The following is a 15696-nucleotide window of genomic DNA, read 5'->3' on the forward strand; positions in this document are numbered from 1 at the left end:
ACCATTAGAAGACAATGCCAATGCCAGTAGAATTACCTGCCCTTTCATAAGCAGCCATTGGGTCAAACAAATAAGGGAAGATGGGACAGGACTGGACGAAATGGCATTATTCGTCATGGGCTATTTTAAAACTTAAAAGAGGAAATATTAGCAACATGGAAAGCAGACTAGGAAAAACAGCTAAATATAAAATTGCTATTATATGCATCATACTGTATCTGTGCTGAGTACATCACAAATTGCTTCTTTTTAATTGGTGTATAACTTTTACTTACTGAGAATTAAGTAAATTCTCAGTAAGTAAAAGAATAATTATCACATACAGTATAAGCTGTATATACCACAACTTTTTATTTTTATTATTTTTTTAAAAATAAAATCTGGCACATAAACGCATGCACTGAGCTTGAAGCTCATTATAAGATAAATTTACTATCAACAAACCTTGTTTTTCCTATCTTCTGATGATACTTTAGGTCTACGATCCAATTTCTGGGGGAGATGAAAATTATTTGGTACTGGTTGGAGCATTTGTGATTCAACTGGCATTCTGTTTCTTTGGAGCATTTTATTAAGTTCCATGTTATTATTGTGAACCTAGGAGAGGTTAGTTCAGTCAGCAGCATTCTAAAGCCATCGCATATTAAAACTTCGGTAGTAAGTGAGCAAATAGAATTCATTGTTATATTTCACTAAAACTGAATAGAGCTGAGATACATTAATCATAAAAATAATACCATTAAGATAGTTATTTTATTTTATTTAATTGTTGTTTAGTTCAGAAGAGGAAAGGAATTATTAACATTCGTCTTGAATAATCATAGGTTCTAATTCTTGGGAAATATTACAGAGAGCAGACTATTCCTGAAAGCAGAGAAAATAAAAGTGAAAGAAAGTTATTCAGTGCACTTCAAGCTAGACTATATGTTGCAGTTTATATTGAAAAAGATTAAGAGGTAAGTATGGAAATTAAGGAATCCAGTGGAATTAAAACTCATGGAAGTATCTATAAATAAAATGCAGAGGTAAAAGACTGCTTGTGTTTAGATTTCATGTGGATCTCATCAGCATCATGAAATTCCTGATATGTACCCTCAAGGAGGTTTAACAGTATACAGCAAACATTTTCATTATTACTAACTTCCTATTGACAGTTTTCTTCCAAATTGGTCTGATCTGTCAGAACTCCAATATTGTTAGATCTTATTTTTTGGCCTTCTAACTGCATTAATCCACCTAGCTCTTGGTCTTCCTCTGGGTTTTTTCCCTAACATTTTGGCATCAAACAACTGTTTTGCTAATCTTTTCTCTCCTATTCAGTTTATGCGATCCTACTATTTTAGATTAGGCATGCTCATAGATTCTTGCATGCTAACAATGTCAAAGTTCCTTCCTAATATAATTTTTAATATGCCATCTGTTCACTCCCCTAATTTTTTTCAGGACTCTCATACCTGTGGGCTTTAGTCTTTGATCAGTTCTTATTTCTAGCCCAACTCTGATCCATAAGTTAAAACTGGTTTGAACACTGTCTTGTATACTGCTAATTTAATGTTTTGGTTTACACATGGAACATTCAGCAGGTAATAATATCACTAACAACACTATATGTTTGTATTATTTCCATGGAGTCACATTGTCTCCACTACATATATCATAATTTGTCTTGAAAACATTCAACACTGGGACATTATTATTATTATTATTTGGTAACCTCCATGGAGTCAACAGACTCATCGTGGAAGGCCCACTCAACTAGCAACATGTCTGCCATAATGAGCTTTGAAATTATTTACAATATCTACACTCACAATGCACTCAGGCAATGCATTCCACTCGCTAACAACTCTCCATGTAAAAAAAAAAAAAAAAAAATCCACTCCTGACACCTTTCTTCCCAACATCTTTATACAACTTCCAGGGATGGCCTCTTGTTCTCCACGTTTGCCATCCATTCTGGCAGTGCATTGCTTATTCATTCAATCATGCAAAAAATTTGATTTTAACTCATTCACTCACATACCCTTTATTAAGGATGAGATCTCATTTTCCTACAACCTTATGCAACATTTTCCTAGATCTGATAGGTTCCTCTAACCAAATTATGCATCAATCATATTACCTAATTTTCTGTTTATCATGGTCTGCACAGCATGTTCCCTCAATCTGTTCTCATATTCAACAAATTATAGTACTAACACTATCTCAGGAGTAGAATGTTCTCATATTTAACATTCTGCAGTTCTGACAGTGTTAGTCAATTGTCACTGTATTCTTCCTTCCTTCCTCTAATTTTATTTATTACATAGATATTCAAATCTATGCAGAGAAATTCAGATGAATCCCAATCAGTGCTTTGTACATTTTCACTATTACCCTTATCCCTACTTATTAATGTCCTTCATAATTATAGCAGACATTTTCTGAGTAACTTCAGCTTTTTGGAATATCCTCCAAATCCATCACCTCCTGGAGCAAAGTTCCACAAATACAGTACACCTTGTTCCATACACTCTGGCTAAAGAGCGTGTTTATATCTGGAACCATAAAAAAATTTTTCCGGTGGATGCACTGCATAAACGACTGCAGCAGAACTGTCATGGCACCATGTATAAAAAAAGGGAAAGAAACTGATTGTGTGAGATTTATAAAGGGATTTCCTTATTTAGTGTACTTGATTATATTAATGCAAACCTACTTAAGAAGAGAATAAGAAAAATTGTGAAAGGATATTGTGGGGAAGACAAAGGTTGGATTCAGGCCAAACAGGGTTGTCAGAACCAATAATAATTTAACTTGTGTGTGTGTGTTTAAATAAGAATATTGGAATAGTCTTTTGCAAAACATAAACAAAATCAGTTAAAGACATGAAATGTTTGTGGTTTTTGTTATCCATGTGAAACAGATCTGGTACACAAATCTATAATTAGAATATAAAATTAATTATAATTTATTTATTTATGTATTTACAAACACTAATGTTAATGGAATCATCAAATTCAAAGTTATTGTGTGGGCATTATAAAGAAGGTGATTATAATAGTCTTAGATGTCAACTTGGGAAAGTTTCATGGAGGGAGGAAATGGAAGGCCAGGATATCGTTAGTGCTTGGGAAATTGTGAAAGAATATTTGTTAGCAGCAATGGTAAGCTGTATTCCATGAATGAAGAAGAGGACATAATTTGGAGTAAAGTGGATGACAAACAATATTAAATAGGAGCTACATGCGAAAAAGAGGCTATGGAAGAGATATAAGGAGACAGGTGAAGAGAAGATGCATGAAGAATATAAGACACAGGTTAGAAGAGTGACTAGTATGGTGAGGAATGCGAAACTGGAATATGAGAAAAGATTGGCCCTTAGATCCAAGGAAAATCCTGGGGAATTTTTTAGCTATGTGGCTAGTAGGAGGAGAAATGACTGTGGAAGAATGACAGTGTGGGATAAAAATGGGAATAGAGTGACTGATGCAGAGGACATAGTGACGTTGTTCAATGAACACTTTATTAGAGTATTTCATCCTTGAGGAGTCAATTTGAATACTAGAGTAGAGGGATAGAGCAGGTTTGAGGTTTAGAGGTGCAGGAGGAGAGTGTGTTCCACATACTGAGTATTCCGGATGTTAGTAAAGCTGTGGGACTGGATGGTATTTCATCACGAGTTTTGAGAGAATGTGCTAAGAAACTGACAGTGCCCTTGACCTGGCTTTTCAATGAAAGTCTGGCTGCGGGAAAGGTGCCGATGGAATGGAAGGAAGGTAAGATAGTGCCATTGCATAAGGGCAGTAGCAGACTGGAAGTGTAATTATAGGCCAGTTTGTGTGTCATCAGTAGTTAGTAAGATCTTGGAGAAAGTAGTGAGGGACACAATACAGCATTGGGCAGATGAGGGTAATGTTATCAGTGAGAGTCAGCATGGATTTGCAAAGGGGCGCTCTTGTTTTAGCAATATGTTAGCCTTTTATGATAAAATTACAAGAGCATTAGATGAGGGAAAGGCATATACTGCTATTTTACAAGACTTAGCAAAGGCATTTGACAGGGTGGATAAGCTGATATTCAAGTTGCAGCACATGGGTCTGGATGTCAGTTTGGTCAACTGGATTCAGGATTGGCTGTCCAATAGGTATCAGAGAGTTGTGTATGGTGGAGATATATCAAAGAAGCAGAAGGTTACAAGTGGGGTTCCACGGGGCTCAGTACTGGGACCTATATTGTTTAACCTTTATATCAATGACATTGTCCCTGGATTGCAAGGGGATATTTGGTTGTTTGCAGATGATGCAAAGCTGGGAAGGGTTATTAGTAATAGTGCAGATGTGGTAGTCCTGCAAGAGGATTTGAATAAGCTAGATATATGGGTAAATGAATGGGGATGTCGGTTTAATGTAGCAAAATGTAAGGTGTTGAGGTTTGGGAAACATCGATGGGATGCTGCATACTCTATGGTAGGAGTTATACTGGAGGAAGTAGGGGAGACAAGAGATCTGGGGTTGATGATTGATAGAAACCTGAAATTTAGGGGATTTTTGCAAAGGTAGTGAAGGTAACACAGAGGATTGCTGCAATAACGAGAAGGACGCTGACCTGCAGAGATAAAATGATTATCATTCCGTTGTATAAGACTCTGATCAGACCACACTTAGACTATTGTTCTCAGATCTGATCCCCAGGATTTGAAGGGGATAAATTAACTGTGGAAAGGGTACAAAGGGATAACAAAGATGGTGTCGGGACTGTACAATGCTAGTTATGAGGATCGGCTGAGGGAGTGTGGACCGCAGAGTTTGGTGGATAGAAGAAGGAGGGGGTAATATGATTGAGACTTTTAAACTGTTGAGAGGTGGATACAGGGTTGACACTGGGGAGTTCTTTCGCTTGGTTGAACAGCAGGAAGGAGTCATGACAAGGGGCCATCCCTGGAAGTTACGAAAGGAAACTGTGAGAAAGAATGTGAGGAGTGGTTTCTTTGCATGGAGGGTGGTTGAACCATGGAATGCATTGGCTGATGGAGTGGTGAGAGTGAGAACGGTCAATGAATTTAAGGAGTGGTATGATAGATTTTGTGTTTCCTAGGAGGGACCTCCCTCAATGAGTCTTGATAGACTTGTGTTCCTTAGTAAAGACCACCCATGATGAGTCTTTTGACTCCATGGAGACATGAATAATAATAATAATAATAATAATAATAATAATAATAATGTCACACATTTCAATATTGATTTGTACTGCATAATATCCATCATATAACATAGCTCCAGGAATTTCAAATTTTTTATATACATTGACCAGAGATGGTTAGGATAAGGCGTTGATTTCTATTGCTGTGCATTGGACATTGTGTCATTTCAAAGGTTCTTTAAACTTATAAATAAAGCTATTATGGCATTCTTCTTAGTTCCCAGATTAGTTGATTATTTTCCTTTGTAGAATAATAATCCAAGCCTGATTTGTGTATCTTTTCTTCTCAGAATCCTTAATATGTTCTTCATGCAAATATCTCCTAAATGTCTATTTCTCTGACATAATATGCCACACATGCAGAAAATTATAGATACACTGGCTTCTTGAGATGTGGTTGAGGTTATTTGGGCAACCATAACACTGTAAAATTTTTTTTTTCATGTGTGTCAAAGAAATTTATACATTGTGCTGTTTCAACATACCAGCTATTGTATGTACAGTAAAGTGACTGAACCTTTCTGATTTATGTTTTTATTAAGTCATTTGGTAGTCTTGGTGGGAAATTATTAATAGATTTCAGACTGTAGCCATTTCTTATTAGAAATTTCCAAAATAATCCATTTTTTGTTCCTTTTGGTATTATTATTATTATTAGCATCTGACCTCCATGGAGTCAGAGACTCATCATGGGAGGTACACACTATCGCACACAATGCTCATCCAACTCTGCCTTAAATTGATCTCTGCTCACACCCTCCTTATACCCCCCCCTCCCATTCTATGAAAAATCTCTTCCATGTCAACCCAATAACAACCACTGAATACATTCTGCAACTTACATTCTCTCAATCTGTCCTCGTACTCCACATTTCAAGGACCACTGACAACCTTTGTGAATCTTCTCAGGATCCTTTCCAACATATCCTTGTCACCATGAAAACCCAGCGACCAAATCTGTGCACAATAATCCATATGAGGCCTGATCAAAGCCTTATACCATGGCATCATAACCTCTTTATTTTTGCACATCATGGTCTCTTCATCATTGCTATTATCTGATGTGACATTTTCCCAACTTATGCAATGTGGCCCCTGAATTTCAGGTCCTTGTCCAACATCACTCCTAGATCTCTCATCTCCTCTACTTCCTTTAAGGTTTTCCGACCAAGTGTATACTTTGCATCCCTTTGTTGCTTACCAAATCTCAAAACCTTACACTTTGCAACACTGAACTGATAGTTCCACTTACCTGCTCATTCATGCAATCTATTTAAGGCCTCTTGTAAGACCATAACATCCACTTGACTTTGCATTGCTCTCCCCTCAATATCATTAACATACAAATTGAACAACAATGGCCCCAAATCTGACCACTGCGGCACACCACTAGTAACCTTTCTCTTTAGAGATACTGCCCCTCCATATACCTTTCTGATACCTATCTGACAGCCAGTCACTGATCCAACTCAGAAGTCTGTTATCCAATTCTATCTGCTTCAATTTATTTAAGAGCTTTTCATGTGGCAGTCTATCAAAAACCTTTGCAAAATCTAATATATGCATCTCTCCTGTCCAAGGTATCTGTTGCCATGTTATGATATCAGCAGGTTAATATCAGCAGTATTCACTGTTGATAACCACAGTGAATACTGCTGATATTAACCCATTTCTGTATCCTACGTTTCACCAATCTCTCCAGTACCTTCACCACAACTCTAGATATACAGACTGGCCTATAATTTGAAGGTACAGTCTTATCACCACCTTTATGCAGTGGAACAATTTTACCCTTCTTCCACTCCCTTGGAACATGTGCTGTTGCAAGACTTTTATTAAATAGGCATGCCAATGCTACTGCCAATTCCCTGGAACATTCCCTTAAGATGCATGGCGATATGTCATCAAATCTTATCGCCTCATTGACATCAAGGTTATTTATTTCTACAAATATCCCCTGCTCATTCACAATTAAGCCAGCCTCTCCTATATCCTCTACACATAAGTCACATTGATGAGGATGAAACACCCTTATTAATTGATTACCAAATATCTCAACAATATCTTCTGCAGCAGTTACCATTCTACCATTTTCATCCATTAACATATCTTACCATAATTATTCTCCCATCTACTTGCCATTAAACTAATTGCCACATATCTAAAAAACTCTCTAGGGTTTTTCTTCATCAGATTTGTTAATTTCTGCTCATACTGCACTTTTATTTTACTGTGGAGGAAGTACAAGATGAATAATTACCATTATTCATCTTGTACTTCCTCCACAGTACCTTTTTTTTCCAGATTTCATGCTTAAGCTCCACATTCATCCATTTTACACTTATCTTATTTAGCCTTTTGTCCTTCTTAATACATTCACGCATTGATGCTGTTATGTATTTCTTTGTCAGTTCACAAGCAGCATTTATTTCCTTACTGCTCAACTCCTCATTCCATGCTGTAGCTTTCAGCTGTCTCCTAAGCTTATCATAATCACCAACCATGTACTTCCACATATATCCTTTCCTCACAGAAGTCTGCATATGGATAGCCATAACCTAGGTGATTACTTCATGAATACTCTCACCAACTAGAGGAAAATGTGAAACCCCACTCACAATTATATCCTCTGATGAAATGATCAAATCTAAAACTCTCAATCCCATGTGCCTTTCTTTTTTCTTTCATTCTATTCTTTTGCACACTTTCATTAGTTTCCACTATACATCTAATATCACTCTGCATATTCCGCATTTCATTTTTAATTTTCAATAACTGTTTCATCAAATCTTGCATTCCAACAATTTAACTCTCTGTCACTCCTGTAGTTTTACCACCGCTCGTTCTGCTGCACCTTACTTCTGTTTCCTGATTCATACTTCCTTTCACTCTCTTAGCACTAACTTCCACTTCTACATTCGTGCTTTTTTTCCCTCAGTTTCACTAGGTTTTTTCATTTCCATTTCTTTCATTTTTTCAGTCTGTTTTGCATTCATTAACTTATCTATATATATAAGTGTGATTTGTTGAGGGAGTTTTTAACTGCAGTGATGCTAAATTATTTCATTTTCTTATTATGTTGGTGTCTGAAATTAATAAAGAGCAGGTATATGCAGTAGAAGTAGACAGCTGTAGACATATAATTCTGAAGTAGGATATCAGTTGATAATACTTTCATTAAGTGAAAGGAAGGGAGAGGACAAGGGGGGGGGTGCATCCATGGAAGTTAATTTGTGTGCAGTGAAGATGGGGGGTGAGTGTTAGATTTTTCTCTCATAGAGTCGTGCGGGAGTTTAAGAAAAGGTATGGGTGACATGTCACGTGTTATACACCAGATAATATCTCAAGGGCAATCACTTTGCTGGAACTCAATCTAGCCAAGAGCAATGTCCCACTATACCATACTGAAGATCACATCAACTCAGAATGTTTGCTTGTTTCAAACATGCGTTTTTCTGAACTCTGATAGTAAAATTTGCAAAAATTTTAATATCACCAAACTTCTTTTCAGATTAATTCTTAAAAAAAAATCAAAATTAATTTAATATTTAATATTGACTGTAATGAAACAGTTGGTTCAGTCATAGATAAATAAATATAAATACTGATGTTCATTAAGATTTATGTATTAAAAATATTGTATAATATTTTTATTATTATTACAGACTACTCCAAGGAGTCCTTGGACTCATCAAGGGAAGCCCTAAACATCATGTTCAATAAAGAGGAACAATAACTGGCTTGTCTCTGCTCGTCAAAGTATTCTTCATTAACCGAGTAATCCGATGAGCTGCTTTAACTCCCTATCTGCTACTGCTCCCAAGTCTCTGTTAAGAACTATCCAATATTTGTGCTGTACTATCATATTTTGCTTTGAAATTATTCACAGTCATGACACCCACAACAGACTCTGGCAATCTATTCCATTTATTCACTACTCTCCAAGCAAAAACCTAGTTCTAACACCCTTGCTAACTACACTCTTACTCAGTTACCATGGATGGGCTCCTAGTTCTCCCACCACCAAACCTGTTCTGAAAAACTTCCTCTGAATTAATCTTGTAAAAACCCATCAGTAATTTGTATGTCTCAATCATATCATCCCTTTTCCATCTATCAACCAGTTTCTGTAACCTGCAAATCTTCAACCTGATGTAAGGTTCATTACATAGACCTGCTATCATCTTACTCACCTCTGGATCCTCTCTACTTCCTCCTCATCACCAAGAAGCCTTGGTACCCAGATCTGTATGCAGTAGTCATAAAGAGGAACAATGATCTGCTTGTCTCTGCTCGTCAAAGTATTCTTCATTAACCAAGTAATCTGATAAGCTGCTTTAACTGCCTATCGGCTACCACTCCCAAGTCTCTGGCTTTGTCAATCTTCATCATATTGGTGAAATTGCACTCCACGTACAGTTCCACCAATATGCATCTTACACTTTGCACATTAAACTGACATCCATTCTCTTTTGCCCCAGTCTGCCAATCTATCCAAATCATCCTGCAAAATTTTGACATCATCTGTATTAACTATTGCTCTAACCAACTTTTCATCATCGGCAAACAACTGAACAGTTCCTCTCAGATCCTTCCCATATCGTTAATGTATAAGTTAAACAGTAGCGGTCCAAGAACAGAACCCTGTAGCATGCCACTAGTTGCATGCTTTCTTTTGGGCTCTACTCCTGAATAAACTACTCCTTGATATCTCTTCATCAACCACCCTCTTATGCACCTCACCAACCCTATATCCATTCCCATGTGTTGTAGTTTACTGATTAGAATTCCATGTATTTTTTTAATATACTTTTTATATATTTTTATAACATTGAAAATACCTGATAACAAAAATTAACAAGATCAGCAGCTTTCTTTGCACGTTGCAAATCCAAATTTTCAATCATATTTGGAATACGGTGATTCTTTCTCCACATCCTCTGGATTGTTGTTGCCGCTTTTTCTACACCACCATCTGAAGAATCTGGAAAAGGGTAAGAGAAACAGAAAAACAATGTAATAAAGCAATGAAAAACATATTAATTAAACTTCAAACAATCTAGAAAATCTTCCATTACTCAAATAAATAAATTTGATATATGTTGGAAATTATCTGCAGCATTTTATTATTATCATTTTGAATTGATCCTCCTGCCGAATGCAAGCACACAACCATAAACATAAAACGTCACCATTTTGTCATTGAGGCATTTAACTTTGACTAAGTGAGTCAGCAGTCTTGTTGAATTATCTTGGTAAATCTGGCCATTATGCAGAATACATGCATCAAAGAAGACAATCATACAGTGATTTGATTTCTCTGGATGGAAGGTCTAGCAGAAATGCATCTGAGACTTACAGCACCCTATAGCAATAGTGTTTTGCAGCATAGAATATATAACAACCAACAAGTGTTACTAAAAAAAAATAAGACATGCATCCACATCGATGAAAACAGACAGTGCGGATGTAATTGTGTGTACTTATTTTCAATAACAGGAAAGTAATTAATGATAACATGACAAACCAACTGCACATTAGTAATGGCTCTGCCTATGAAGTCATTCATGACACTTTGCTTATACAAAGTGTCATGAATGACAAGACAGGTGTGATCACATAATAAAGCTGTGGTGCTAGATAATAACACCAAATCTATTTGAAGTGAGGGGTGCTAATTCCTCTAGCATCTTTTGCTATTCTGGGGCTTATGCAAAATCACTCTCTCTTATATGAATTTTCTTTTTTTTTAATAATATCACTTTCACACATGAGTGGCTACAAGACCTATAACAAATAAATGCCATGCATAGGCTATCTCATCTCATCTTCGTTATACCCTCTTTTAACTTGTGGTGTCGAGGGTTTGTTAATCATTGGACCTCAAACCATTCACAGGATAGGGTGGTCAGCCCTACACCCCGGTGTATCCTATGTCCTGTAGTGTTGAGTTCTCAAGGCTGGTTTGTCTGCTTTGCAGGATGAAAAACCCCAGGATAAACTGGGGAAAAAACCCTACTGTCCATGCCCAAGACCGGCTAACTTGGCTATGGCTGAGGAAGATCCTTCAGCTCCTCACGTCACTGACAGGAATCGAACCTAGGATGCTCCTTGCCCAGGCATATGGCTGTGAAGTGCACAGCCACTTTTCAGGGTATTAGCCTATGCTAATACCCTGAAAATGGTTCATTAAATAATTCGCCACATCATCTACTGCAATCATTTTTCCATCAGCAACCAACATTATCCTTTAATATTTATGGTTGCACAAAAAAAAAAAAAAAAAATCATTGAGTTGTGCTTAACTTGCCTTGCACTCTCCTCTCAATACTCTGCTATAAGATATTGTTAAATTGTGAATGAAGATATCTATAATTTATAATACTTCATTCATAGTTAACATAATCTGCCATATCCTAAGCAAGACTTGTAAATACTATTTATTGTTTTTCACTTGCTTAAAGTCTATTATTCATGTATTTCCTTGAATTTTGTCAGTTATTACTTAATTATATAATTTTAGGATATGTCATAATAATGAAAGGACTCTGTAGTAAATGCCATTTATTTTATAACTTTATTCCTTCAATAATATTATAAGAAATTATATGTATGTAACTTTTATAAGCCTTATGTGAACTGAAATATATGTTTTTTTTTTATTATTGTAAATGAAAGTAACTATAATGTTTTTTTTTTTATATTCTGTTTATGTTTTGTTTTGGTTGTTGTCATGGAGATGGAGTTAAAATTAGATAGCGTGAGCTTAGAATGAGCTATGGTATTCGATGGGATAAGGAGTTGATATGAGTTGAAGTGTGAGAACAAGTTTTGGCGGGAAGAATGTAGGTATATAAGCGGAAAGCGAAAGTAAACAGAGAGCACTCAGGGCAGAAGCATTCATGGTGATAGACGAGGAGAAAACTTATAGGCAGCTGGGAGTAAAGTAAGGGGCTGCAGTAATAGGAATTAATAAATGACCAGGAGATTAATAGGCAATTCAGAATTATTCTACTGAGTTCTAGAATTACTTCGTATTCCAAAGTTGTTTTAAAGAAGGATTGTGCAAAGCTGAATTTGTTATATAGAAGTAAACATGGAATAAGTATTCTGCCTTATTGCAAGTGCATCAAGATTTGTGAAGCACGATGATTAATAATTCAGTTATCATTGAGAAGATTTCTTTTGAATAGTGTTGCTTCAGAGTGATAAGTGAATATAGTTTTAAAATGTGCCTATTGTGAATCTGATGTGAAAAGGATTTAACCCGGTAAGAACAATCCCATTTTATTGTATTTCTGAGTGAAGATGTAAGAGTTGACTCCTCCTGTTAGATCCCTATGGCGTTTTGCTGAGATTAGCCAAAGTTAGAAGCTTGAAAGTATTTCCCCTTGAAGTAATAACTACCACCATTAATGAATTTAGAGTTTGCTAACTGAGTGATAACAAGTGAAGATATAAGAGTTAGATCCTCATGTTATATCCTACATTAACTGTGGTGTTTTGCTGAGATTAGCCGTAGATAGATGCTTGAAAGTGGTCCCCCCCCCTTGAAGTGATAACTGCCTCATAACAGAAATTAAGTGTTAGCTCCGTCTGTTATATCCCAACAATAACTGTGGTGTTTTGCTGAGATTAGCTGAAGTTAGAAGCTTGAAAGTATTCCCCCTGAAGTGATAACTGCCTCATGACAGAAATTATGTGTTTGCTGACTAAGTGATATATTAAGGAGTACAATTGATAAAATAATTACTGAGAGATTCTGTAATATTGAACTGTGTGATCCATTTTAATTAGTAGGAAAACTATAGATTTAATGACTGAGTGTCTAATGTCTAAATCTATGTGAATGTTATTACCAGTTGAACTAAGTTATTTGCATTATCTTGTTTTTCAAAGTTAAGTTTATGTACTTGTCATATAACTATGCATTAAATGTTTTGTTTTATTGATTTCAATATTGTGTGTGCCTGATTCTCTTTCATTGCGCCATTCATAAAGATATCGGACCTTGCGGAAGCCTTAAGTGTTCAATTTAAAACTCGGCCTATATGAATAATGAGATTGTTAAATTAGTTGAAGATTGATTCTGCTACTTTGCATAGGCTAATCTGAATATAGGGTGGCACAGTATAAATATAAATTTCTCTATATTTGATTAGTAATCAACCTACAATTAATTAATTTAATTAAAAATAACGTTCCAACAAGGTGGCGGATAAGAATCTTCTGTACTTTAACATGCTGTACTTTAACATCTACTGTACTTTAACATGCAGAGACGAACAAGTTGTTGTTCCTCTGTATCGAGCCTTGATAAGACCCCATCTGGACTTCTGTGCCCAGTTATGGGCACCAGGGTTTCTTCGTGATGGGGAGGAAGTGGAGAGGGTCCAGAGACGAGTGACCAAGATGATAGCAGGTCTGTGGAATGAACCTTATGAGAATAGGTTGAAGATTTGTGGGTTGCAGAAATTGGACGATAGGCGAAGGAGGGGTGATATGATTGAGACATTCAAATTACTGAAGGGTTTTTATAAGATTGATCCAGAAGATATTTTTGAAAATATGACTGGTGGTGGGAGGACTAGGGGCCATGCATGGAAGCTGGGCAAGAGCGTGGTTGACAAGGGTGTTAGAGCTAGGTTCTTTACTTGGAGAGTGGTAAATGAGTGGAATAAGCTTCCAGAGTCTGTTGTGGGTGCTACGACCGTGAATGAGTTCAAGGCAAGGTATGATAGATACTGTGTGAATGTTGAATAGTTGTTCTTGACATAATGTTAGGGCCTCCCTCAATGAGTCTGTCGACTCCTTGGAGTTTCCCGGAACAATAATAATAATAATAAGAAGAAGAAGAAGCCAGAAGCCAGGATGTAGGATGGACGAAACACGATCCAACAAATGGTGCAGCCGGTAGGATGTACAACACGAATCAACAATATAAGATATCTTGCTATGCTTCACATCTTTTATTTCTTCCATAACATTTTTTCCCCTTCTCATAGCAACTTAATTGCCCTCTTCATTCATATTCCTTTTCCATTCTATAAGGTTTTGATTAGACCACACATGGACTACTGTGCCCAGATTTGGTCACCTGATTTTCAGAAGGATGAAGTAAAATGTTGGAAAGAGTCCAGAGGCCACTGACTAAGGTAGTTTCTAACCTCTGGAATGTTGAATATGAGGAAATAATGACAAGATGCAATTTGCAGAGTCTGGTGGATAGGAGGAAAAGGGGAGATATGACAGAGACCTACAAGTTAATAAGGAGTTGTTATAGGATCAGTGTTGGAGAAGTTCTACAGAAAACAGTGGGAGAACAGGGGAGAACCAGAGGTCATCCCTGGAAACTGTATAAAGAGGGTATGAGTAGGGGAGTGAGAAGAGAGTTTTTTTTCATGCAGAGTTGTGAATGATTGGAATGCCTTGCCTGAGAGTGTGGTGTCTGCAGAGAGTTTGAGTGTGCTTCAATCACGGTATGATGAGCTGTGTGTATGATAAAAGGACCTCCAAGATGAGTCTTTGACTCCATGGGGTCTGGATAATAATAATAACAACACTGCTGTAACACATTTGTAATGAAAATCAGCAATATAAAGTAAAAAAAAAACAACTATGAAAATTGGCACATAAAATGAAAATCATTAACTGCATTTTAAAGTGGTGAACCTATAGAGCAAGAAAAACATTTTAGCTGTTTAAGCACAATTTTAGTGAAAATGGCAATTATATAAATAAGCAAGGCTGGGAGTGTGGTGGTGAAGATGAATAAATTTATAGGGAATAAGAGAGAAATTAACCAGAACCTAGTAATATAAAGACAGTATTCAAGCCAATTTTAACTTAATCATCTGAAAGTGAGGTAAGAAATAAAGCAGTTTATTAAAGATTGAGAGTTCTAAGTGAAATAAGAGGAGTCAATAGATTGTATCAAAGGCAGAATCATATTAAAAATGAAGAAATTGGCAAGAAACCTGATATTATTATTATTATTATCATTCAGTATTGCATGAGAAAGCTAATCTAAACTGATATGACAATTGCAGTTTGGAAAGCCAAAGCAGTTATATTATTATTATTATTATTATTATTAAACAAGACCTTATGGAGTCAAAGACTCATCTGGGAGGTCCTTTTATCACACATACATCTCATCATACCGTGTCTTAAACACACTCAAACTCCTTGAAGACACCACACTCTGAGGCAAGGCATTCCAATCATTCACAACTCTGCATGAAAAAAACCAGCCTCTCACTCCCCTACTCACACCCTCTTTATACAGTTTCCAGGGATGACCTCTGATTCTCCCCTGATCTCCCATTATTCTCTGTAGAACTTCTCCACCATTGATCTTATAACAACCCCATACCAACTTGTAGGTCTCTATCATATCTCCCCTCTTCCTTCTCTCTCTCCACCAGACTCTACAAATTACATCTTCTCAATCTTTCCTCATACTCAACATTCCAGAGGTCAGAAACTACCTTAATCAGTCACCTCTGGACCCTT

At 36.4% G+C, this 15696-nt stretch overlaps 1 protein-coding gene across 1 annotated transcript in view; it reads right to left on the reverse strand.

Annotated features, from left to right (window-relative positions):
* ninaC (STKc_myosinIII_N_like and MYSc_Myo21 domain-containing protein ninaC) overlaps window positions 1-15696 on the reverse strand; it is a 579315-nt gene that overhangs the window by 95852 nt on the left and 467767 nt on the right. Inside the window, exons 29-30 of the mRNA XM_090415596.1 lie at window positions 10023-10165; window positions 445-597 (exon numbers count right to left, since the gene is read on the reverse strand). Of these exons, the coding sequence (XP_090271722.1) occupies window positions 445-597; window positions 10023-10165 (296 nt within the window). The remainder of the gene's footprint in view (window positions 1-444; window positions 598-10022; window positions 10166-15696) is intronic.

Source organism: Typopeltis vanoorti, chromosome 3 (assembly GCF_054136105.1).
Source record: "Typopeltis vanoorti isolate ZY-2024b chromosome 3, IOZ_Tvanoo_1.0, whole genome shotgun sequence".
NCBI lineage: Eukaryota > Metazoa > Arthropoda > Arachnida > Uropygi > Thelyphonidae > Typopeltis > Typopeltis vanoorti.